This window comes from Peromyscus maniculatus, chromosome 10 (assembly GCF_049852395.1).
Source record: "Peromyscus maniculatus bairdii isolate BWxNUB_F1_BW_parent chromosome 10, HU_Pman_BW_mat_3.1, whole genome shotgun sequence".
In the NCBI taxonomy this organism is placed as follows: domain Eukaryota; kingdom Metazoa; phylum Chordata; class Mammalia; order Rodentia; family Cricetidae; genus Peromyscus; species Peromyscus maniculatus.
In genome coordinates this window covers 100,392,827-100,419,082 of record NC_134861.1, presented here as the reverse complement: position 1 = coordinate 100,419,082, position 26,256 = coordinate 100,392,827, and the positions used below count along the sequence as shown (strand labels likewise).

At 44.0% G+C, this 26,256-nt stretch overlaps 1 protein-coding gene across 7 annotated transcripts in view; it reads right to left on the bottom strand.

Moving 5' to 3' along the window:
* Rpap2 (RNA polymerase II associated protein 2) overlaps window positions 1-26,256 on the bottom strand; it is a 75,141-nt gene that overhangs the window by 43,867 nt on the left and 5,018 nt on the right. For 5 of the 7 annotated variants that reach the window (XM_042257802.2, XM_006985824.4, XM_042257799.2 and 2 more), the window contains exons 4-9: window positions 25,854-25,952; window positions 25,589-25,654; window positions 22,216-22,304; window positions 6,968-7,003; window positions 3,982-4,912; window positions 905-999 (exon numbers count right to left, since the gene is read on the bottom strand). In XM_042257802.2, coding sequence (XP_042113736.2) covers window positions 905-999; window positions 3,982-4,912; window positions 6,968-7,003; window positions 22,216-22,304; window positions 25,589-25,654; window positions 25,854-25,949 — 1,313 coding nt within the window. In that variant the 5' untranslated portion in view covers window positions 25,950-25,952. The remainder of the gene's footprint in view (window positions 1-904; window positions 1,000-3,981; window positions 4,913-6,967; window positions 7,004-22,215; window positions 22,305-25,588; window positions 25,655-25,853; window positions 25,953-26,256) is intronic. The other 2 variants (XM_076546936.1, XM_042257801.2) reach the window with 2 other exon arrangements.

Here is a 26,256-nt window from a genome sequence, read left to right as displayed (position 1 = left end):
CAAGAAGATCTCTGGGAGTTAGATGCTAGCTTGGTCTACATAGTGAATTTCAGGCCGACTATAGTGAGGCTGTTTCCAACAGAACGCAAATCAAACCAACAAACCAATCAACCAAAGATCCCAATCAAAGAGGATTTCAGGTGTGGCTTAAAAATATGTATTTTTAAAGTAAAATAGTTGTACTTCCCATTTTATCACCAGGAATATTTTACATCTTGGCTGCTCAAAAATATTATGCTTCCAGAAAATGTTTTTCTTCTTTTCAAAATACTACCAAACTAAGACTTCTCTGTATTTTCAACTCCTTAAATGGTGATTGATACATTTCATGTTTTCTTGCTAAAAGAAGGCAATGCAGGTTTAAAAGTTCAATCTTATACCTTTGGAAAAAAGATTTGGAAACTTTTTTGTTTTAAAGACAGAAACAAGAACACTTTTTAAGTGTTATTTGTAACTGGGCTAATTTTAAGAACAATACTTTCCATTACAGGACGCTTCAAGCCAAGGTGCACGTTGAACTGACTGAAACTCATGTTCTTGAGGGTGAAGTGGGCTGTGAGTATGCAGAGGGGCTGTGGCATCGTCCAGTGATGTGACCGTTCACCACAGCTAAGCGTGCTTTAACAGCTCTCTCTCTGCTGGCTGAGGAAGACGTGGGGTATTTGGTTTTTCTACTCTACAATCTCAGTTTCCCCCTTTATGATATCCTTGTGTCGTCTACAAAAAGAATTTAGTACTGAAAAAATGTCTGAAAAGATACAATGTTAAAATGGGAATTTTTCAAATGAGGAAATTCATGTAAGCTTTTCATATCATCTTTAAAAAATTTATAAATTACCAACTCATGAAAACATCCAGTTAATTTAAACCTCTTACTAAGTCAGGGGGACGCATCCATACTTACACTTTGCTCAATTTTTCAAGAACAATCCGTCTTCTAATCTGGTTCTGGGAACTTGAATCAATCAGTGGGAAGCTGGGACCACGCTGAAACACATTCTTAAATGAAACAAACAGAAAAATAAACTGGTATTTTTTTCTTTTGATGAGTGCAGCAATTAACATTAAACAGAAAAGTTCACTCCTCTAGTATGGAAACAGAGTTAAGAATTAAAACATTTAAACCTGAGCATCAGCTTAGTCATTACCAGGCTGAGGAGCTGGCCTGGTCCATCAGCCCACTTTTGAGGGTAGGTGTCTCTGTAAAATGCTAAACTCGATATAAATGTACATTTAAGGATTAACATCACCAATTACTAGAACTTGTGGGAAAGTCCTGTTTTTAGAAAAGATCATTCAAATGAACTAGGAATGAGAAAGTTGAAAGGAAAAGAAAACAGAATAAACCCAGTTCTCCTGTGTTTGAAAGCATCACAGAACTAACAACGTAGGAAAGAATCTGGATTGAGACCATGGAGAGGTAACTCAGGAGAGTGCACGGGCTAATCCTGGAAGAGGCATTTTTTTTTCCCCTAACAGAAACCTAAGCAGAGTTTTTCTAACAGAAATGACAGGTCAGGGCATGCCAAAAAAGAAGGGTCATGGGTAAGGCTCCCCAAATGGAGGTCAAGACTTGGAAGGAGCACACTCCAGGAGTGAGACAGAACAGGAGGGGCAGGCTCTTGAGGACTGTTGCTGTGACTCGTCACCCCCGCTCCTGACTGGGTTATGGTGATGTGGGGCTGCTGGCAATCTTAAGAGAACGGAACAGATCCATCTGAGGATAACAACAGCCTGCACCCCAGGCTAGGGTCTCCTGTGTGCATCAGACCGGCTCAAACTCACGATCCTCCTGCCTTAGCCTTCCAAACACTGGGTTACAGGCATGTATCAATCACTAAGTTCAGTTTGCAACATTTTAATATACAATGTTTGATATCTAATAAAATAAGACAATATAATAAAAATCAGGATCATTAGCCCATCAAAGTCAAACTCTCAGGGATTCAGATAATGAAATTATATTACTGTTAAATGATATACTGTATAAACTATAGAAAGTTAACATCATCAAAGAAAAACGACATTTGGAAATGCTAGCAGGCAGCTGGAACTATTTGAAAGAGCCAACAAACATTCCAGAACGAAGTGGCACCGCACTTAAAAACACTCATCAGGCCGTGAGCAGCAGGGCCACATTCTCCCAGGGGACTTCACAAGCAGTGTCCACCATGAAGCACAGACCTGGGGCTGGCAGTCATGGCAGCTGGGCCCCTGACAGTGACCAGGGACTGTGAACATTTCCTCACAGAAGGCCTAGACCAGAGATTCCGGCCACCACTTATCCCTCGGGCTCCCGGCTGAATGTGGTCTTGGTGCTAGAGCGTGAAGGAGTTCGTAGGAGGCTGGCTGGTGTTGGGCAGCCTTAGTAATCATCACCCAGTGCTGGGGGCTTTCCAGTGATGCAGCCCAGCCCACCAGCGATGCTAGCTTAGTCTTGCAAGGCCAGACCTGGATGGACTTTTCTTAGATTGTTGGTTTCTATTCAAGGTGAAGAGACACAAAAGGCAGCTCAGAGCTCGTGGGACAAAGCCCTGGGGACTCAGGGGCTACACTACTTACGCAATGGCATACTCCTCAGTGATGAAAAAATGAACTACAGGGACAACACCACAAATGTGTAAAAACCAAACTAAATCAAACAGTATTCTATCAAGCAAATTGGACAGTAAAGAATATAGACTGTTCAAATTGGCAAAAGTAATCTCTATCATATAACAGTAAATCTGGAAGAGGCAGTGGTCAGGAGCAGACACCGGTTTCCTTGTAAGGAAGCACTTCCTGGTGTGGGCAGTGATGTCACGGGGTGCTCACTGTAAACATTCAACAATCTGTACACTTGCTACTGAATGCCAACGAAAAAGCTGTAAAATGCTCTACAACGGAGCCAGACCTCAGACACTGGCTTTTCCTTTGTAAGAGGCTTCTTCGTGTAAAGCTGAAAGGGACGCCAGCGCTCACACAGCTCTCTGGAAGGGACCAGTGTTCCTCCGAGCTTAATGCAAGTTTTGGACGCTAATACTGCTGTGATTTCAAGCATGGTGAGGGGCTGGGCAAAAGTTTTGTAAAGATCCAAGAAATTTCTATATTTTTTCTATTTCTACCTTCCCTCCCCAAATCTCCAAGTGTGTTTTTAATCTCAGGGCAACATCACTTACAACTCTTTTAATAACAGAGTTTTATGCTAAATTAAGACTATTTTCCACTCTTCTCTCCATCTACATGACTCCCAGACAGCACATATGAACCAAAAACACGCACTGGGAATATTACAAAGTCCTTCCTACATCTCAGCAGTGTGCACTGAGCCCTTATGTATAATGGCTTTATACAGTTATGACGTCACACTCTGAACAGATGAACCATGGGAACTACTGAAAGTCCCATTCACAGATAAGCAGACTCAAGAACTATGTTTTTAAAAAGCTGGCAGATGGGCGTGGATCTCTAGATTCATGACTTCCCAGTAAATCCCTTTACTACAGTATTTTCATCTTTTGTGTCTGTGAGCTATGTTTTCTACATGTGTGTGCATGCATTCGGGGCTTGTGAGGCTAGGGGTCAATGCTGTGTGTCTTCCTCTATTACGTTTCTCCACCTTAGTTTTCACAGTCTCTATGAACTTGGAGATGTTTCTTCTAGACAGGCTGAGCAGAGAGCTCCGGAATCCCTGTCTTTGCCCTTCCCCTTGCCTGGCAGTGGGTATCAGATGCACACCACTGTGCCTAGAGTTTATGAGTGCCAGGAATCTGAACTCAGCTCCTCAGGCTTAGGACACCAGCACCTTCTCCCACGAGCCATCTCCCCAGCCACATCTGCAACATTTCAAATGGACACGTGAACCGAACATTACCCCGAGAAGCATTTAACTGTCTAAGCAATCAGTGTATCCTACTGCAAACAGCACGAGGCCTGCTCCCAGATCTGCTCTGCTGAGTTCTCCGAATGTGAGCAGCCTAAAAATTTCATCAGCAGACATACCTCTTCTGGGTGCTGCGACTTGGTAGTTTCGTCATTTAAAAAATAGCGTCCTCTATAGAACTCCCTGACCCTCAGATTCAGCATTTCGGTTTCTTTTTTCAAACTCTCGTAACTGGGCAGTGGCTTACTGGCTGTGTCTGAGCCTCCGGAGGGTAGTGTCTCACCCAGGTTGTTCCGAGGCTGGCTCAGGGCAGGACCAGTGCCACCTGGGTCACAGCTTATGTCATCTTCATCCAATTCCTCATCAGGTACAGGGGCTGATGACGGTTTCAGGCAGACAGAGGCATGATCTGGGCCATACAGAAACTTCAATGTTTCCTCCGTCTTCCATTCAGTCAAAGTGTCCTTTAGAGCGCAAAGCAAGTTCGTCTTTGCAGCCTCGGGACACACCTGCACTGAGCCAGAGGCTGAGCCGGAACCCTGGGCAGATTTGGCAAATTTGCTCCTGAAGTGCTCAGCGCTTTTCTTGCTTATACCTACAAGGGTGACTTCTGACACACTGTGTCTACCGTCAGAAACTGATGAAGTGTGTGGTCTTTCACACGGAGGGCCAGGTGAAGAAATCTGAGTACTTTCTGTCTTTGAAGGAAGTTCCCAGGCAGCTGCTTTCTCCTGGCTGCCCAGTCTGCAGTTACCCAACTGCGCGGCGACATCTGCCACCGTCTGCTCTCTGTGTGTGGAGTTCACCTTCTGACCAGCTTTCTTCTTCTCTATGCCGCTCTCTCTGTGCAGCCGTGGTCCCGTATCAGCCGCCTTGGGTCTGTTTCCTGGCAGGAGCGAAGAAACAAAGCCTTGCTCATCATCACTGGCGGGATCGCTCCCGGTGCTGGAAGCCAGCGGTTCACACTGCGCTTCAGAAGCACCAGGACTGTCAATATCTGCTGCTGTGATGGCCTCACTGAAGAACTGTACGACTTCTCCAGAACGGCCACTGTACAAGGAAAGACAATCAAAAAATTACAATGGGAAGAGGAAGCATTTCCCAGTTACATTCTGCAATTTCCAATCCTTAGGCACAGCTTTACTTACATACACTCTCTCTCTGACACATGAACTTCAGAAGGCTTTAATTTCTCCATCTCTAACACGTTTGATACAATTCTTTTCCAGATTTCCTTTGCCTATTTCTAACCATTTTATAATTTTTTTGTTTTTCAAGATGGGGTTTCTCTGTATAGCCCTGGCTGTCCTGGAACTCGTTTTGTAGACCAGGCTGGCCTTGAACTCACAGAGATCCACCTGGCTCTGCCTCCCGAGTGCTGGGATTAAAGGTATTCACCACCACTGCCTGGCTACATTGCAATTCTTTTTTTTTTTCCCCCCCAAACAAGGTTTCTCCGTGTAGCTTTAGCGCCTGTCCTGGATCTCGCTCGGCAGACCAGGCTGGCCTTGAACTCACAGAGATCTGCCTGCCTCTGCCTCCCGAGTGCTGGGATTAAAGGCGTGCGCCACCACCGCCCAGGCCTATGTTGCAGTTCTTCAAGTAGTACAGCAAACCACCATCATAACACTTTAAAGACACTATCCTGTTCAATGATTTTTGATTTTTGCTTGAAAAAAAGAAAAATATTTTCTAGTTCTGGATGACCAAATACAGAAAACTTCATGGAATGAAAAATACAAATGTCATAACAGAAAATGAAGTTGGTACATCAACATTATTCAATGAAAGATACTTAAAATTGAAGACTCAGGGGTTACAGCAGAATGCAAACCTACAGACCAGCTGTCCCTCTGACGAGGAGCAAACACAAACAGGAAGCAAACAAGTGAGCTGCTGAGCTCAAGCATGTGGCGCGCTTTCCTATTGGCTGAGAACGTGTGGGCGGAGGTGCACACCTGGGAAGGAAAGAGCTCAGGCAGCTGAGAGCTGAAGGCAGTCCTGGTGGGAATGCAGGAGAGGACCAAAATCCTCAGTATCACATACAGTTTCTAACCAGATTTTAACCTGCATCTCCAGGCAAGTGACTGCTGGATACGAAGAAAAGAAAGTACAACGTCAGGAAACTAGAAAGCAGGCTGGAAAGATGCCTCAGTGGTCAAGACCACTTGTTCTTACAGAGGACTAGGTTTTGACTCCCAGGACCCACGTGGTGGCTCACGACGCCCATAACTCCAGTTCCAGGGAATCCAATGCCCTCTTCTGAACCCCCTGGGCAAACACTTACACATATAAAAAATGAAACAAATCTAAAAAATTCAGACTGAAACTTTCATGGTTTTTATAACTCATTCTTTCTTTTGAGGTTTTTTTTTTTTTTTTTTTTTTTTTGAGACAGGGTTTCTCTGTGTAGCTTTGCGCCTTTCCTGGGACTCACTTGGTAGTCCAGGCTGGCCTCGAACTCACAGAGATCCGCCTGGCTCTGCCTCCCGAGTGCTGGGATTAAAGGCGTGCGCCACCACCGCCCGGCCCTTTTGAGGTTTTAAGGCACCTCCATTTCATACTAGGGTAAAGCCATGGGGTGCCCATCAGTAAAAACTGTCTCTTATTTGTGCTGGATACCTTGTGACTAAGGGGGTGACTGACAACCAGGGACATTTAATCTGAGAGTTGAAAGGATCTGTTCTGAGAGATGGCTGCAGTTGAGCAAACACTAAGAAGAGCTATGAGGTGGGGTTAGGAAAAACAAAAGCCCACACCCTGCATTTATATTACTACTTTAGATATTCTTTCAAATAATTAAGTAACACATTCATATTTTAAAATCCTATAAGATCATAAAACCCTTTCTCAAATGTAATGGTCACAACGTCACCAACAAAGGGACAGCATGCGATGGAGACTGTGTTTGTGTCTGTTTCAACAGGTTCAATTAGACCTCCTCAGCGGGACAGCTGTACGATAAATCAGACAGATCAAACAAATCATCTTTCCCTCACAAAAGAGAGCGCTGAACATGTCACACGTCTCTTTGTGCCACGCTGCACAGGAAGTCCAGGGGCTCACGCCACCTGGCCCACTCAGGTCAAACTGATTCCAACCAACCTTTGTCCTTCCTTCAGCAGCTGAAAATCAGGAGGCCTGGAACAAAACACAGAGAGAGGACGCTGAAGGCAACTGACATACCAAACATGTCCAAGGGTTTACTATAACTGACTGCATAGGAAACGCAATTAGAGAAGTAATCCATATGCAGATTTTCTTTCCTTAAGGAAAAAATTAAAGGGCAAAGTACTGTAAAACACATGCAAAAAAATTGGATTTGGTGTTTTGTTTTGTACCTAAAATTTACTCATTTTCAGAATTAAGTTCAACTTCCATGCAGAGTTCCTGTCCAGTTTCCTTTGACCAATGTGAGCAAAAGCAAACCACTCTCTTCTCGCTAACCCCCAGTCACCGTCAGCTCCAGCTAATCAGACTGTTCTTTTCTTACTGTCTGTCAGCACTGTTACCTAAACGTTTTACTGAGCACGTGTTTAAGCTGAGTTCCTAACTGATCCACCAGCTCCTTGAAGGCAGAGACTATGTTGCAATTCTTTTTTGTTTGTTTGTTTTTTGTGTTTTTCCAAGACAGGGTTTCTCTGTATAGCTTTGGAGCCTATCTGAGAACTTGCTCTGTAACCCAGGCTGGCCTCAAACTCAGAGATCCACCTGCCTCTGCCTCCTGAGTGTTGGGACTAAAGGCCTGCGCCACCGCTACGTTGCAATTCTTATCCTATCAACCTAACTTCTGAGACAGCAATTATGTTGTACTATGACCTTTCTTTCTTTCTTTCTTTCTTTCTTTCTTTCTTTCTTTCTTTCTTTCTTTCTTTCTTTCTTTCTTTCTTTCTCTTTTCTTTTCTTTCTTTTCTTTTCTTTTTTTTTTAATACGGTCTTAGCATATATCGCTGGCTGGCCTTGAACTCACAAAAGTCCAAAACTGGGATTAAAGGTGCCACCACACTGGGCATGAATGTTTGTGCACCGTGTGTGTGTGTGTGTGTGTGTGTGTGTGTGTGTGTGTAGTGCCTGGAGATGGCAGAAGTAGGCGTCAGAAGAGGCAGAGTTGGAGTTATAGACAGTGAGCTGCCATGCAGCTGTTGGGAACCAAACAAATTGGTTGGTTGGGAGCAGCAAAATGGTCTTCACCACTGAGCCACCTCTCAGCCCTTGTACAAATCAAGTAAGTTACACCTAATTCCATGAACAACTTGGTTATACATTGTCAGAAGTCACATTTGACCATCATGAGTATTGGAAAGGGAAGAGCTCTTCAAAGGGCTGATACAGGGCTGGGGATATAGCTCAGCTGGTAGAGCCTGCCTAGCATGCTCAAAGCCCTGGGTTCAATCCCCAGGTGTGGCGGCGCATGCCCTCAAAGCCAACACTCAGGAGGTGGAGGCAGGAAGATCAGAAGTTGTAGTGTAGCAGTTTCCTGAGGTGGAAACATTCCACCTGGAGGGAAGCTCCTTAAATCAGATCGCCAACAGGTCACAACAGCTGTGCAGTAAGCTCCAGGTTCCCAGCTTTTGTGAGCGGCGACCCACACTGGGATGGGCTTTGGTGATGTAGCTATCTTTAAGTTATTTCTGCTCCTGTAAGTAACCCTTCAGCCATATTCCTATAAGGAACCCCTCAAAACTCATGGTTCACAATGTTGGACTTGTGATGTTTGGATTTTGGTCTGTCATGGGCTCCCTATCTGGGGGTGAGATGTATGTATTGTGTCTCCCCAGAATGTTTTGTCACACAACAGAAGTTCAAGGTCATCTTTGGCTACCCAGCGAGTTCAAGACTAGGTTCAAAGAAAAAATAAGGCAAATACAAAGAAGGACAAACATGACAGTCAGCAAATCCATGAGGACAGAAAAGAACCCACAGAACCCCTGAAGCGACTAAAGAGACGCCGTCTTTTTTAAAGAAGTTTTGTAGCTCGAGAGACTGAACCTAGGGCTTCATGCATACTGGGCAAGTGTCCACTCCTGAGTTCCTTCCTCAACTTAATAAAATCTAGTGCCTTTTAAACACCAAATAAACAGGTGATGCAAAAAGAAATATAAAGGCTGAGGAGCACACTACAGAGAAATCAAGGCACCAAATACAACCTTATTTAAAGGCCTAAACAAAACAATAAAAAAATAATAAGACCAACAACAGCACCAACAACCCCCACAAAAAACCCAGCTCAATGAATTTCAATGAATTCAAGCTAAATGTCCGGATGAAACTGGGACTTAATTGAATTTTGACATTACAAGGTTGCCAATTTAAAAGTGCTTCCCTCTGCGGTGCTCACAGCACTGACGAGCTACAATCACGAGGTAAGTGTGACCCTCGGCTCAGTGCAGACCCAGGGGGCACTCCGGGGTGGCTCACAGTCCTGTTAAGGGGTCACTGCTGAGTATGGCAGTCCTTCCCATCACCCCGAGTTCTGCATGTGAGAAGGCGCACAGATGAAGCTGGCATCTGCCATTCCTGGCACCACCTGCAGCTTAGCGATTCCTAAGACCAAAACTTAAGAATCAGAGAGTCTTTTGGAGGTGATTTTCCCTTTTGTCCCTCAGCCAATCGAAGCAGGGTGTTCCCCAGCATCTCAACTGTCCCAGTCCCCCTGCCTTCTGCTCACTGAAATCAAGTCACAGCTGCCACATTACTTTAACATTGTTCGAGAAAATAAGTGGCCCTCCTTGTGTGGTAAAAAAACCACGACTGCACTGGTTACTCACAACTCTCAGCTATGGGCTGTTTCCACACATCTACTTTTCTGATCATGCCCTCATCCATCCCCATGTGTCCTGGATAGTTTTTCGTCAGCCTGACACAGCTAGAGTCATCTGAGAGAAGGGAAACTCAACTGAGAAAACGCCTCCTAAGATCCAGCTGTAAGGCATTTTCTTAATTAGTGGCTGATGAGGGGAGGGCCCAGTCCACTGTAGGCTGGTGGTCCTGGGTTCTGTAAGAAAGCAGGCTGAGCACGCCACGGGGAACAAGCAGCCCCTCTGTATCAGCTCCTGCCTCCACGCTCCCTGCAGGTTTGTGTTCCTGCCTTGGCTTCCCCCAATGTCATGTGACTAGTGCTATGTCAGCCAGATAAACAAATAAACCCTCTGCCCCATTGTAGCTGGAATTTTCTTTGGGCCGCCAACCAGCTCCCAAATAAAGACAAAGAGACTTATTAATTATGAATGCTCAGCCTTAGCTTAGGCTTGTCCCACTAGCTCTTTTAACTTAATTCAACCTGTTTCTATTCATCTACATTTTCCCTTTAGGCTTTTTACCTTTCTTTCATTCTGTATGTCCTACTTTCCTGCTTCCTCCATGTCTGGCTGGCTGGCCCCTGGTGTCTCCCTGGTGTCTCTTTTTCTTCCTCACCCTATTTACTCTCCCTGCCCCGAAGACCTGCCTATACCTCCTCCCTTACTATTGGCCATTTGGCTTTCCATTAGACCAATCAGGTGCCTTAGGCAGGCAAGGTAAAACAGCAACACACTGCTGTGGAATAATGCTTCTGTACATTCTGTGACTATATATTGCTATGATTGGTTTAATAAACAAGCTGACTGACCAATAGCCGAACAAGATAAAATTAGGCAGGAAAGCCAAACTGAGAATGATGGGCTGAAGGATGAAGAAGTCAGAGACACCAGCCAGTCACTGAGGAAGCAGGACATGTAGAAAATGAGGTAACAAGCCATGAGCCACATGGCAAAGCACAGATAAGAAATATGAGTTAATTTAAGTGTAAGAGTTAGCTAGTAACAAGCCTGAACTATCGGCCGAGCATTTATAATTTATATTAAATCTCTGAGTCAGTTATTTGGGAAGCGGCTGCCTGTTATTTGGGAACAGGTGGTCAGGACAGGAAAACTCCGCCTACAACACATCTTTACATAGTTAAACAAATGCAACACATCTTCACAGTTAAACAAATATTCTACAACATTGCATGAGTTGCTTTAGGCCTTGGTGTTCCATCATAGCAATAGTAATCCTAAGACAACAGGCTTCCTGGCTACTATTATTATTAAAATTATTATTATTGTATGTATGATGTGTGGGTTTGGGTGTCCAAGTGCCACAGTGCATGTGTGGAGGTCACAGGCAACTTTGTGGAGTCAGTTTTCTCTTTCTGCCTTTACATGGACTCTGAAATCACACTCAGGTCTCCAGGCATGTGGGGTGTCCTGTCTCATTTCTGCTGGCAGTGATGAAACACCCTGACAAAGGTAACTTAGGACAGAAAGGACTCACAATTACAGGCTGCAGCCCAACACCAAGGGGAACTCAAGGCAGAAACTTAAGGCACCACATCCACAGTCAAGATCAGGGAGAGAATATACACATGGATCCCTGCTTGCTCATTTCTCATTAGTACTCAGCTAATCCTCTCTTATCTCTACTCTAATACACTGCAAGATCCCAAACCAAGGAATGATGCTGCCCACAATGGGCTATAGGGTCCACGTGCCATTCCATGTACACATTTTCCTGTCAGGGGTTGGGGAGATGCCTCAGTGGGGAAAAGAGCTTGTACCAGCCAGATGACCTAAGTACAAACCCCTGGCACCCATGCAAAACCTGGGTTAGCTATGTGCTTGAATGTTACCCCCACTGTGAGGAGCAGAAACAGGCTGGTTGCTGGAGCTTGCTGGCTCTCTGCCTAGCTCCATGTTCGGACCCTGTTCCAAGGGAATAATGCAGACAGTGATACCCAGCACACACATGGCCCCTGGCATCTCCCTGGCGTTTCTATTTCTTTCCCCCCCACAAGCCTGAATTCCTCTTCCTACTTACCTTCCCTGCCCAAAAGTCCTGACTATACCTCCTCTCTCACCACTGGCTACTCAGGTCTAATATATCAGTATATCACTATATATATCACACTAGTAATGTATCACTAATACACCAATATATCGCTCACACATGCATATAATACACACGATATATCACTCACACATAAATATCACACATGTATTTCATAGTAAAATTTTTGTCAAATATACTTTTGTAATAAAACATCAGATTCATCATATAATTAAAAAAATATGTTAAGTGCATGAGAGATACATGAACAGCAAATCAGAAATGACACTGAGCCAATCAAGAAAAGACTGAAAGGAATGATTTCAGCTGTCTTACGTATGGTTTATATCTAAAGATGTGTAAAGTTAAACCTATGAATCTCACTCTATATGCCTGCCTTTCTTTTTTAAAACAGGTAATCATGCTTAAATCTACCCACTCTTATCATGCAAACACATCTCTGTCCTTCAGGAGTCTATTCCACTAACCATAACTTTAAAGAAGTCTGCACTCAGGCTAGACTTTGAGGTTAAGAGCATTGGCTGCCCTTCCGGTGGACCTGGGTTTGGTGCCAGCACCTACATGATGGCTCACAGCCATCTGCAACTCCAGTCCCAAGGAATCTGGTGTGCTCTTCTGGACTTGTTGGATGCTGCATGTACATGGTACACATGCAAAACACCCAAACATATAAAGTCTGCACTCATCACATTCGGTTCCATATCTGTCATCCAGACATCAACCCTCTGTCTCCTGGAATCCATACCCATTACTTGTCTTAAATGGATCTTGCTGAGATCACCAATAACTAATGTGGTGGTAAACAATTTTTTTTTATTGTTCTTTTTCTTTTTAAAGTAGAGGGAAAAGAATCCATCTAAAAGAAGAATGGACTAAATCTTAAAGGCAAGCCCGGGAGAAAGAAAAGAAAAACTAGTAACAAAGAGCAAATCACTGTATTTGTGATGAAGAGAAAGAGAAATGAGAGCACAGGAAGAGATCAGTGCTGACAGAGATGCCAACGTGCTCACGGTTAAGACCTACTGGAGGTCGGAGGTTGGCTTCAATGTTAAAAGGGGATAGAAAGATCTGTGTATTAGATAACACAAACGGGAAAATGTGGGTATCGTGATTAGGGCCAAAAGAATGCCAGAGATACAGGCTTTGCTGCCAGATGGACTGGGGTGGGTGGGTATAAATGGATATATGTATGTGCTTATGTATCTATCTTTGAGTCTTGCTATATTTCAGGCTGGCTGGAACCATTACAAAGTTCGGCTAGCATTGAATCTATGCTTCTCCTGCCGATGTGAACCAGCATGCCTACCTGCACACCTGACTTTCAACCCCACACCTCTGTACACAATCCCAGTGCCCAGTGCATATTACTATGAGTTCCACTGTCCCTAAAATAGTAATAAACACCCCAGGTGACCAAAATTAAAGGGACAGTCTACCCAAAATGTTAACGGTCTTGAAAACTTTCTCGATAATGTTCAGCAATCCAAGTACAGGGGAAAAAAGATGACTGGACCTTGGGAGGTGGGAAGGGTAGAAAGTCAAACAAGAAAGAACTTGCAATCATGTTTGAGGGCAATGCTGTAACTGCTGAATGTGGAGTCTGAGAAATGAAGTATGATAAGGGTCTGTCGGCCCAGAAGAACAGGGCTGGAGATGGGTCAGGAGGTCACTCAGCAGGCTGACTGCTGCAGACAAGATCAAAGCTGTGATCAGAGCTCTAACTTACAACCCTAACAGCCGCAGAGTTCCAAACAAGAACAAGGTCCAAATGCTGCTGACTCAGGGGACAATCAGACGGAAACATTTTATATCATCAGTACAATTTAAGCTAGTTTGAATTTCATTTTGTGAATTTATTTTTTTGAAATGGGATCACACTATGTTAATCACACTGGTCTTTAAATTCAGGACTCAACTGATCTTCCAGCCTCAGCCTCTTCAGCAGCTGGTACCACAGGCTCACCTTGCTGTGTGTTTGATTTTTTTTTTTTAAGGAATGAAAGAAATCTCATTTCTGATAGCAGGAGGGGCATCAGCGTATAGTAAGTACCAACTGTGCCAGACAGGTTCCAGTTTCTTCCCTGTTGTGAAAAATGTACAACCGAGGGGAGAAAGGGTTTATTCTGGCCTAGCTCTGGGCATCGCTGTAGGGAGGTGGGAGGCAAAGCTCCAGACACCCGGTGCCACTGCATCCAGTCAGGAAGCGGAGCGCGATGGATGCATGCTGCTGTACAGCCTACCTTCTCCATCCTCACATTCCCAAGATTCCAACCAGGGAATGGGTCCATTCAGTGGGTGGGTCTGACCACCTCTATTAAGGTAAACTAATCCCCACCCCCTCTCTCCCCCAGGAGACTCTAGATTCTCTTCAGCTGCTGGTTAACACTAACCAGCCACAGTAGGTTTGTAAAATTGTGGTAAAGGGGCCAATAATTCAGCCTGGAGGTGGAGCCCACTTAGCAATGTTAGGCCTTGGGCTTAAACTGTAGCAGTGACTCATGAACGGACAGAATAGTCAGATGTGTAGAACATGCAGTTATCATTTAATAGACGTTTTGCTGTGCAGTTCAGTACTTTTCTATTGCTGCTCAGCTGTCACCACAGCTGTGGCTGTAGTCTGTCACCGTTACAGACCATGGTTCACATACTATTTCATCTGCTCTTCCGACTTCCAGCTGTTTTTACGGGTAAGGAAAGGGAAGCCTTGGGACGGCAACTAACTGACCTGAGCTCACACCGCCAACAGTCAATCAAGATTGGAACTTAGGTCTTACTTCAAATTCTGAACTCTTTCCACCAGATGTTGCTCTAGCATCAGGAAAAACAGTAACAACAAGCACCCCGCTCCCCATAAAAAAAAAAAAAAAAAAAAAAAAAATTCCCGAGGAAAACTTTTGGCTCCTCCCTCTTACGCTTTACAAATCTTACTGTCCTTCTGTTTTCTCTGACTTTACACGGAGACTCAGTCAACCCTGTTACTAGGAGGTGTTTTTGGTTGTTGTTGTTTGTTTTGTTTTTTCTCCGAGACAGGGTTCCTCTGTGTAGCTCTGGCTGTCCTGGAGCTCTCTCTGTAGACCAGGCTGGCCTCAAATGCGGAGATTAGAGGCATGCACCACCACGCCCGCTTTACTGGGTGATATTTTAAGTGACTTTAATACCTTTGTTGGTCCCTAATCTATAAAGTGAGCAATGGTACCTACACTACAACTAATAAGAGGTTTATTTTTTGTTATGAGTACTTTTACAGAGAATGAGACAGGACATACTGCCTTTTCTATCTTTTCTTAGATGAAGTTAAAATTCATTTTGTGTGTTAAAATTGCTTTCTCTTGCTAAGTATCTTCTTCATAATTTGCCATGGCGATAGTTCTGGAAGCTCAATTAAAAAAACATAAACCTAGTAACTACTCTACTTAAGACATGCTTCAAAATGATTATTCATAAATGCTTTATTTTGAGAGGCCATGCTGGCACCCAGTACCCCAGGTAAGCCCCACCTTATAGACCACCAACACTATCTCAGAGCCTGCCCAGCCTACCCCCAACAGCTCCTTCTTTCCTCAGTACCATATCCCAGCCCACAACCCATATCAGAAGATGAAAAGATCTCCCATGCTCATGGACTGGTAGGATTAACATATTAAAAATGGCCATCTTACCAAAAGCAATCCACAGATCAATGTAAGCCTCATCAAAAATCCATCACAATTCTTTAAAGACCATGAAAGGACAATTCTCAACTTCATATGAGAAAACAAAAAACTCAGGACAGCTAAAACAATCCTGAACAATAAAAGAACATGCAGAGGTATCACCATCCCTGATTTCAAGCTGTACTACAGAGGTTTAATAATAAAAAACACATGATATTGGCCTAAAAACAGACAGGTTAATCAATGGAATTGAATAGAAGACCCAGAAGTAGATTCACATAGCCATGGACACCTGATTTTTTTTTTTTTTATAAAGAAGCCAGACAGCCTGGCGGTGGTGGCACATGCCTTTAATCCCAGCACTTGGGAGGCAGAGGCAGGTGGATCTCTGTGAGTTTGAGGCCAGCCTGGTCTACAGAGTGAGTTCCAGGAAAGGCACAAAGCTACACAGAAAAACCCTGTCTCGAAAACAAAACAAAACAAGCCAGAAATACACAATTGGAAAAAAGAAAGCATCTTCAACAAATGGTGCTGGTCTAACTAGTTATTGGCATGTTGAGGAATGCAAATAGATCCATATCTATCACCCTACACAAAACTCAAGTCCAAGTGGATCAGAGACATCAACATAAAACCAGCTACACTGAAGCTGACAGAAGAGAAAGTGGGAAGTAGCCTTAAACTCATCTGCGCAGGAGACAGCTTCCTGACCAGAACACCAATAGCACAAGCACGAGCTTCTGTAAGGCAAAAGACACCATCAACAGGACAACATGGCAGCCTACAGAATGGGAAAAGTTTTCATCAACCCCAAATCTGACAGAGGGCGAATATCCAAAATATATAAAGAACTCGGGAAACTGGACATCAACAATCCAAATCCAATTAAAAAATGGGGTATGTACCTAAACAGAGAATTCTCAACAGAGGAATCTCAAATGGTTGAGAAACACTTAAAGAAATGTTCAACATCCTTAGCCATTAGGGAAATGCAAATCAAAATGACTTTGAGATTCCATCTTATACCTGTCCGAATGGCTAAGATAAAAAACACAAGCGATAGCTCATGCCAGTGGGTGTGTGGAGCCAGGGGAACACTCCTCCATTGCTGGTGGGAGTGCAAACTGGTGCAGTCACTATGGAAATCAATATCACAGTTCCTCAGAAAACTGGGAATCAATCTACTTCAAGACCCAGCTTTACCACTCTTGGGGCATGTGCCCAAAGGACGCTCCATCCTACCACACGCTCACTTGATCAATCATGTTCACTGTAGCTTTATTCATAATAGTCAGAAACTGGAAATAACCTAAATGTTCCTCAACTGAAGAACAGATAAAGACGATGTGGTATATTTATACAATAGAGTATTACTCAGCTGTTAAAAACAATGACATGAAATTTGCAGGCAAATGGGTGGAGCTAGAAAAAAATCATCCCGAGTGAGGTAACCTAGACCCAGAAAGACAAACAGGGTACACACTCACTTTTAAGTGGACATTAGCTGTTAAGTAAAGGATCCACAGACCCAAAGAAGCTAAGTAACAGGAGGGCTCAAGAGGGGACACAGATCTCTCTCTCGGAAGGGAATAAGTTTTGCAGGTGGACTGAGGGTAGGTGGGGATGGGAACAGGAGGGATCAGGGAGGGTGGTGTGAGAGTCCTGAGAGAGACACTGAAATTGGGGGCACTGGAGGGTGGTGATACAGAAAACCAGCGCAGTGGAAACTCCCTGGAATCTATGAGAGTGACCCGAGTGAAGTCTGCCAGTAATGGGGGTACAGAGCCTGAACCGGCCATCTTCTGTAACCAGGCAAGGCCTCCAGCAGTGAGACTGGGACACCAACCCAGCCACAACACCTGTCCTGCCTGCAAGAGGTGCTGGGGTAATGGTGGTACAGAACCTGTGGGAGTGGCCAACCAATGACCGGTACTGGTCCAGCCTGAGATCCACGCCACAAGAGGGAGCCCACACCTGACACTGCCTGGAGGGCCAGGAACCAGAAGCTAGGCAGCCCAGAGACGCAGGATAGAATCAAATACAACTGGCAATCAATCAATCAATCAATAAACGTCAATGAAGTGATTCCTACTAATATTCTGCTACACTCACTACACTCACAGATGCCCTAGTCCAGTTGTCGTCAGTGAGGCACCATCCAGCAACCAATGGGAACAGATGCAGAGACCCATAGCCACATCCTAGGCAGAGCCAGGGAAACCCTGCAGAAGAGGGGGAGGAAAGACCGTCGGAGCCAGAGGGGCTGAGAACCCCAGGAGAACATGGCGCACAGAATCAACTAAGCGGGGCTCATAGGGGTTCACAGAGACTAAGTGACAATCACAGAGCCTGTACGGGTCTGAGCTAGGTTCTCTGCATAAGATATGGCTGTGTAGCTTGATGTTTTTGTGGGACTCCTAAAAGTAGGAGTGTGTGTGGGATTACAGGGGTATGCCACTGCACCTGGCTCTAAACCAGTGCTTCTCACCCTTCCTAACGCTGCGACCCTTTAATACAGTTCCTCATGTTGTGGTGACCCCACAACCACAACCATAAAATTATTTTCATTGCTACTTGAGGACTGTAATTTTCCAGTTATAAATCATAATGTAAATATCTGGTATGCAGGACATCTGACATGCGACCCCTATGAAAGGGTCGTTTGACCCCCACATACAGATATGTTCGTGTGTGTGTGTGTGTGTGTGTGTGTGTGTGTGTGTGTGTGTCTTGAAAAGTGTGTATTACATATGAATCAACACAACTGGCAGCCTAAGGTCCTCCTGGTGGGAGGACTCAAGCCTCCAGACACAGTGAAATCTTTTCAGACACTGTGTATTCTGCTCACTGAGCACAGACGTAGCTGCTCAGGAAGAGGTTATAAAAGTTGCTCTGCAGAGGTTTTTGGCTTCCGCCCGAGATTATGCATGTTTACTGCTGAGAAGTGGCATGTGAAAATCCCCAGCTCTAGGCCACATGATGCTTTAGCTCTGTCAGCATTAACCATTCACTCAAATTTGATATTTAAAAACAAAATTTCCTCTTTGACATTTGTCCTTCCTTTTTAGATTTTAACTCATAATTCTAGAAACCCCAGTCTCCCAAGCCCTGCCAGACTCCACTTGCATAAAATGACACAGGATTTATAAACGCAAGCAGACGATCTAGGAAGCACACTGTTCTGGCATCAGAACTGTCTGTGGTCTGTTCCTGGGCACCAGCTGTATATTATGGCGAACAATTTCTAAGTCACACTGTGAGGCACACCGGGCGTTATGAACCACACGGCACTAACTTGTGTTTTGTCCATGAGAAGCACTGGTCCTCAGGATTTAAGGATGTATTTTAACTTCAGATATTTTTTCACTACAATTAATTACTTCCTAACTCTAATACATTAATCAGAGAAGTAGTAAACTTAGGCACAAAGTGAGGGGATTATATAAGAAGTAAATGTATCCTAGTATTCATAGTAACGTATGCGAGATCAAACTGGGTCAGATTTATTGTTCTGTTTCCCCTTGGTATTTAAGACTATGATGTGCCAGGGTTCACACACATTATAAAATACCCCTGGCTTTTCTTCTCATTTAGACTTTGACCCAGTATTCTATCAGCCTTCATCTTTATAAACCAAAGCATCCCGATTCGTCTAAACTAAATCAGACAGAGCCTGTAACAAGGCAGCTCAAGTCTGTCTGGTTTCATTCTCATCAGACATCAGAATGGGACGAACACAGACGCGAACGTCTACTCTCACAAGCGAGGAACCGTGGTCTAGTGCTGAAGTACGGTTTATGATAGCAAAACAACCAAAATCTCCAGTTAGAGAGACCAAGACAGTACTCTTCAAACTGCGGGTGTCAAACAGGACTGGAGTGTCGTAAGAGTGGTAGAGAGTAACTAGTCATTTAATGACTGTTTGTAAGGCTATGTGCACATACTAGACTATAATGTAAGATGTATTAGTCAAAAAGTTTATAATTAGTTGCATGAGATACAAATTACTCAAATGGATTTAAAATTTGTATTTTAAGTTGGCTATTAAATCACTATAGTTAAATTTATGTTTATTATTTAAAATAAAAATCTCTGCATTAAACACTAAGGACTGCTATTCTAAAGGCAACACATTAAAAAAATTCTCAGTGACAACAGTGACCTCTAGTGGATTCATTAAATTACAACACAGCCACATGCCCAAGGGCTGAGAGATTAAACTCACAATGATGTGTCTATAGAAGATAGGACATAGCTGTAACACCAACAAGCCTTAGACACAACAGGCTCTGGTTAGACCAGAGGCGACTGGAGGGTTTATGTTCAGACTCACCCTTCACTAATGCCCATCAATCACGCTGCTGAGTACAGTGGGCAGAATCATGGCTTCATTCAGTCTATCATTAGCTTATGGAATAGGCTCGATTTTTGAAAGGTTGCTTAAAGGAACTGGATAGACTCTATGGATCTTTTAACCTTTTGAGATTCTTTCTTTTTCAATTATCTTGTAGACCAACACCAGATCAAGGTCTGCTCAAAAGACCATGTGGACTGGGTGTATCTGCTGAGCTCTTGATTAGCATGTGAACAGCCTCCGGGTCAACTCCCAACAGTGTGGAAAGACACCTGACACCCCCCAGTACCTGAAAACGACCAAACTCTACCTGGCTTTTCTTCCTCTTGTGATCTTTTTTTCGTGGATAAACAGTAGTGCCCTCCATTCCATGATGCCTAAAATCATGACCTTACATACACTGTCTTCTTTTCCCGTGTGGCTAGTAAGTGACTGACAGGTGAGCATGTGCACAGTGCGCTTATACTGGGAAAAGGGATGATTCATGCCCTGGGCAAGGAGGACCAACATGGTATGAGATTTTTACTGTGCTATTCAGAATGATTTATAATTTAAAACTTATGAATTATTTCTGGAATCGTCCATCTAATATTTTCAGATTATAGTTAACGTTGGTAACTGGAAAAATGGAAAGTGAAACAATGGCCAAGAGTCACTGTAGTTAGCCAACGTCCAATCCCCAACCTACTCTCGAGTTTTTCTTTTGTTTACAGCTTGTCATTAAGTAATGTCACAAAATTTATATCACACACTCGGTGAAGTTATTAAATACTGTTTCACTCACGAATTTACTGTCGTCTCCATGACCACTAAATCCAAAGGTTGACATTCACGGTGCACCGAGTATGCACGTGCCTGTATGTGTCCAGACTCTGTAAATCAAGGTCTAGATTAGGGGAATAAAAGGCTATTTTCACCTTTTTTTCCTTCACTAAAATGTAAGAAAGGTTATATAAATACGCTGAATCTCAATAACCACAAACACAAAGAAACACAGATCAAGGCTTCAAGTTATGAGGAAAAGTAGACAAAGATCAGCTAAGAGCTCGTCACTATGTCTGAGGAAAACGTGTTTGGTCAGTGCCTCCCCTTCCCCTCTTCCTTCCCTCTCTTTCTTTGAGAGAGTGTCTCATGTAGACCAGGCTGGCCTGGGGCTGACTATGTAGACAAGGACAGCCTGGAGCTCGGGATCATCCTGCCTCCTCTGGTGAGTTTGGGGATTCCCGGCATGTACAATCAGGTCCAGTTTGGTAAATGGCTTGGAAGTAGATATAAGGATGCTGCAAAGGGCTGGATTTAAGGAGCAGAGAAGACATCTTTGGAAATAAAAGACAAAGATAAGGTAAGCTAACTGGTGTTCATCAGCGGGAGTGCACTGTGCTGCTGGTGTTGGCCATCTCGGGACAGCGGTTCTGGAGAGGGAAGGTAAGAAGGGCAGTGACAAGTGGGAAGCGTGAGTGTCCCGCTGACCTTGGACAATGCCCACAGTGTAAGGCCGTGGCAGGCAGGCTCTGCACAGGAAGGATTACAGAGGAACACGCCACCAAGGGTCTGTCACTGCTGACAACGAGCTGTGGATTTAGAGTGGTGGAATGTAAGGTTTTGCCCGTTTGTCTTACAGCAATGCTCTTGCGTCAAGTGCATCTCTTTACACCTCGGTCATTGCTCACTGAGCATGTCGTCTCCACTGTCTGACCACACGACAGAGCTTGTGCCATCTCTTCAAATACTCGTCATCCAGGACGACACTAAGGTCACTAGGCCTCTGTTTGCGTTTCTGTACAGTTTAGTTGGATAATGAGGACAGCTGTTGATTTTATGAATACATTTCTTTAAATTCTGTGTCAGTAAAATACTGCAAGTGTTTGTTTCCCGAAGCCAAAGCCCTGTAATGACCAAACTTTTTAGCAAAAAGGTCCTTTTTCCCTGGCTTTCTTGAAACTCGGGATACTGCAGTTACTGTAAGAAAGTCAGTTATCTTAGCAGCAAAATCCGAAATCGCCAGATTCCCAAGAGCCAGTCTCTTCTGAAAAAAGTTACAGTTTAAATTCAGGATTGTTACAGTAGCAAGGGCCAGAATGCAAGTTCCAGTTTTGTGATAAAAACTACAACATCAGAGAAAAACATTTGCATGTAAGGTTTTCCTTTTCAAGTTCTTTATACTTTTTTTTTTTTTTTTTTTTTCCCGAGACAGGGTTTCTCTGCGCAGCTTTGCGCCTTTCCTGGAGCTCACTTGGTAGCCCAGGCTGGCCTCGAACTCACAGAGATCCGCCTGGCTCTACCTCCCGAGTGCTGGGATTAAAGGCGTGCGCCACCACCGCCCGGCTAAGTTCTTTAATCACTGTGCTTAGGATGTGGCCATTCTCCACAGCTCAGCTCTGTAAATGCTGACACTCTGAAGAACCAAGCCTGCTCCCAGCCGGGGCAGAAGCAGGAAGACGACTTGACCGCCAGAGCAAACAAGACAAAGATTTCATTACCTCTCGTCCTCTCGAACCCACACTGGAGTTTTGGGAATTTGTGTTTCAAAAAATTTAGATGCTCTGTAACAAAAGTTGCTGCAGAAAGACTGAAAAGGAAAATTAGTTTATTATTTTTCTATTTTCAAACATAGCCTACACAGAGAACATGAATGTACAGATGAAAGAATAAAACAAAATGCCAAAGGCTTTTACCACACAAGGTTGATAGTAAAGGACAGCACCTTGGATGGCTTCTATGTGCCCTGGCCAACTACATCGCCTTCCGTGTTCCCCGGGGTAAACAGCATCAGATACGCTCTGTTCGCCATTCCTTCTGGTCATCTCCTATCCTCTTGTCCCTGTACGACACCTACCCACTTACCCTACGTAACACCTACAGACTGCACAGCCCGCTCCGCTTATCCCTGGAAAGCACGCAGCTCTGCCATTTTGAACTTTACCTAAATGGGGTACGGCTGTGTGTTCATGTCTTATTTCTTTTCTTCAAAACCACATTCTTAAGATTCACCCAGGTTCTCATGCATTTTATCCTTTGCCGTTTTACCCCCACACCGTCCCATCCCAGAGCTGGGGGCATAACAGAGGCGGAGCCCTTGCCTGGCCCCGCAAGGCCCTGGGTCCCACCCCTCTACCACAGAAGCGAACGTGTTCCTTGCTGGTAATGTACGTTACCCTGTACTTGTGTGCAATCGAACTGTTCGTGACCTTCTGCTATTACCTAGATGTTATAAACTTTAATTTCTTTGTTCTGAGATGGGATCTCACTTTCTATCCCAGGCTGACGCAGAACTGTGAGGCTCAGGGTGGCTTTCCTGAATGCTGGGAGGGTGAGCCACCACAGCACCTTAATAAAAAACATTTTTTAAAGACTATATCTAATACTCTCACTTTTTAATTATGTAAATTAGTAAATGTGTACATGTGTATGTAAGTGTATGCACTCAGGCCACAGCATGCATGCAGAGTTAGGACAACTTGTGGAAATCAATGCTCTCTTTCACTCGGTAGTGATCGCTCTTACTACGTCATCTCACTAGCCCTTTTTGTTTGGGACAGGGCTTCACACAGTGTAAGCGAATTTCATTTTCTATGTAGTCGAGGGTGCTTTTGAACTTCTGACTCTCCCACCTCCGCCTGTTGAGGCCTAGAATCACAGACATATACCTGGCCGACTAATTTTCTCATTTGGTGTGGTGTATGTGTGCACACACAGACACGAGTGGTATATATGTGCTCTGTGCGTGTGCGTGGGTCTGCATGTGCACACGTGCACACAGGCGTGCACTCACTTGTGCAGGCTAGAGGCTGACAGTGGCCGCGTTCCTCAATCACTACCACCTTATGTTTTGCGACAGGGTCTCTCACTGAATCCTGAGCTTGGTGCTTTTGGCTCCGCTGGCTGGCAAGGGATCCACGGGATCTGCCTGCCTCCAACCCCCAGTGCTGGGGTTTTGAACACACGGCGCTTAAACCCCTGAGCCGTCTTCCTGGTCCACTTTTTAAAATACACACACCGTTTGCTACCTTAGTCCTCCTTTCGTTTGTCTGAGACGGTGTCTTGCGGTGCAGCCCAGATGGCTTCCACCTCTCACTTCTCTGGCCTTGGCCTCCGGGGTGCCAGGACTGTAGACAATGCTACCTGCTCTGTTACCTGTCACCACTTTTCAGTGCACAGCTCAGTGACATTAAGTTTACACTGTGCACAACTCTCTTCAGTATTTGTCTTTGGAATTCCTCTCGGGACACAAGACTGAAATTCTATATCCATGAAACAATAACTTCTTATTCCTACCTTCTTTGACAAGCACCATTCTGCTATAAATACAATACAATAACTTTAGGAACTTGTATAAATAGATTATACCGTATTTGTCCTTTTGTGTTGGTTTATTTCACTTAATAATAATGTCTTCAAAGTTCCTATGTCACTCTTTAAAAATTTTTAAAAATCAGATTCTTATTCCACTATGTGCCTATACTGTATTTTACAGCTATGAATACTTTTATACATACACCCCGGTACACATGGCCCAGGAATTTCAAGGCATGTAACAAAGAATAAAAAGGCTCGGTCACGAAGAACGTGAGACGTTTCTGGGCTTGTCCTTTACTCAGCTTTACTTAGAGAGCCTCTCTAACAGGGAAGAGTCTGGGCTCCAGCCTCCCCCACCTTGTGGGGCGAAACTGAGATTCCAAAACAGGCCCTCAGAATGGCTGTAACAACAGTTATCCCACAGCGCCTCAGCTGACACCCGCCTCACTGTGTGCAGCAGACCGGCCTTCTCTCTGATTACTGACGAAAACGAGCATGTTTTCACACCTTCACGGACCATTTACATCCAGTGCATAAAAGTTTCCATTAGTTTGCCTTCCTTTTGCTTACACTACGCATTCTGGCCATGAATTGGTAAGAAATACAACTTCACACTTTTTACTTTTTTTTTTTTTTTTCTTTTGGTTTTCAAGACAGGTTTTCTTTGTGAAGCCCTGGCTGTCCTGGAACTAGCTTTGTAGACCAGGCTGGCTCGAACTCACAGAGGTCCACCTCCCGAGTGCTGGGATTAAAGGGATGCACCACCACACCTGGCTTTGTTTTCTCATTTTTCAATGAATAAAAGTTCCAGATTTTAAGAAGGAAAGTTTGTCAGCTTTACAAACTTTTCTAATTTTCTGTCCAAGTTTATATTCTCCCAGACAGTCTTGAGAGAGGTCTGCCTTCCACACACAGGTCTATCCACCCACTCTGTATACGGACGGGGATGAGAATCTTGAGAGAGGTCCTAAAGTTATTGTATTGTATTTATAGCAGAATGGTGCTTGTCAAAGAAGGTAGGAATAAGAAGTTATTGTTTCAATGTACAGGTCTATCCACCCACTCTGTATACGGACTGGGACGAGTCAGTTCTCACGTCTGGACAGCTGACTGTGCCACCTCCAGCTACTGAAAAACCCGTCCTTTCTCCACTCACCTCTGATACTCCTGTCGCCAAATATTAAGGGTTCATATACGTGATTAATCCACCCTGGCTCATCCTTCTTATTCTGGTTTACTTGCCTATATTTATGCCAACATGCACTTCATGTTTTTAAATGTTCAAATCTTTTTGGGGGGAGGGAGATAACCCAGAGAAGCCTCAAACTTGCTATACAGACAAGGATGGCTGGATCCCTGACTCTCCTGCCTCCATCATGCCTAGCTTGAATTCTTACTTAAAGCTCAAGCAAGAAATTTTCTTAGTACCTTAGTTTTAAATACAAACAATTTGTTAATATAGTTGTTTTCTAACAGAGAAATTTTAAAGTAAGATTTAAAGTTCTATTTAACATCATTTAAAAATTAACCGCTACCATAAACAGCTTTTGAACTTACCTTTCTTTCAGTAATATCATAGACTTTATTGGTTTTGGTAGAAATTTTATATTTCTGTTTCGGTATCTAAAGAAAAATAAAGTATAATTTACTAAAGAATTTAAGTCAGGAACACAAGCTTTATGCCATATACAATTAAGTCATCTATAGTTAATACTTTTGGCCAATCCAAGTTATTAGTTCACGACCTCAGGCCTTACTTCCCATTCTTTCTACAACGTGTTTTGTAAAAACTAACGAACACACTGAAGAGCAGAGTACTCACAACTCCCAGCTTCTTCTGACATAGAGGATAGCCACAGAGTTTGATGATGGACCGCTCATCCACGACATCGCTGTAGTGAGCCGGGGTGATGAACATGCCCTGGAGTGAAATGAAAGGGTGTTTCCCAGCAGATGAGTGGAACCAACTTCACCAGTGTGAAGTCAGAATTAGAGGAGCACACGAAGGAAAAGTATTTCAATAAGTGTCGGACATATAGCAACACTTAAAAAGGAATGTTGTTTTAAAAATTTCTGGGCTGGGCAGTGGTGGCGCACGCCTTTAATCCCAGCACTTGGGAGGCAGAGCCAGGCGGATCTCTGTGAGTTCAAGGCCAGCCTGGTCTACAAAGTGAGTTCCAGGACAGGCACCAAAACTATACAGAGAAACCCTGTCTTGAAAAAAA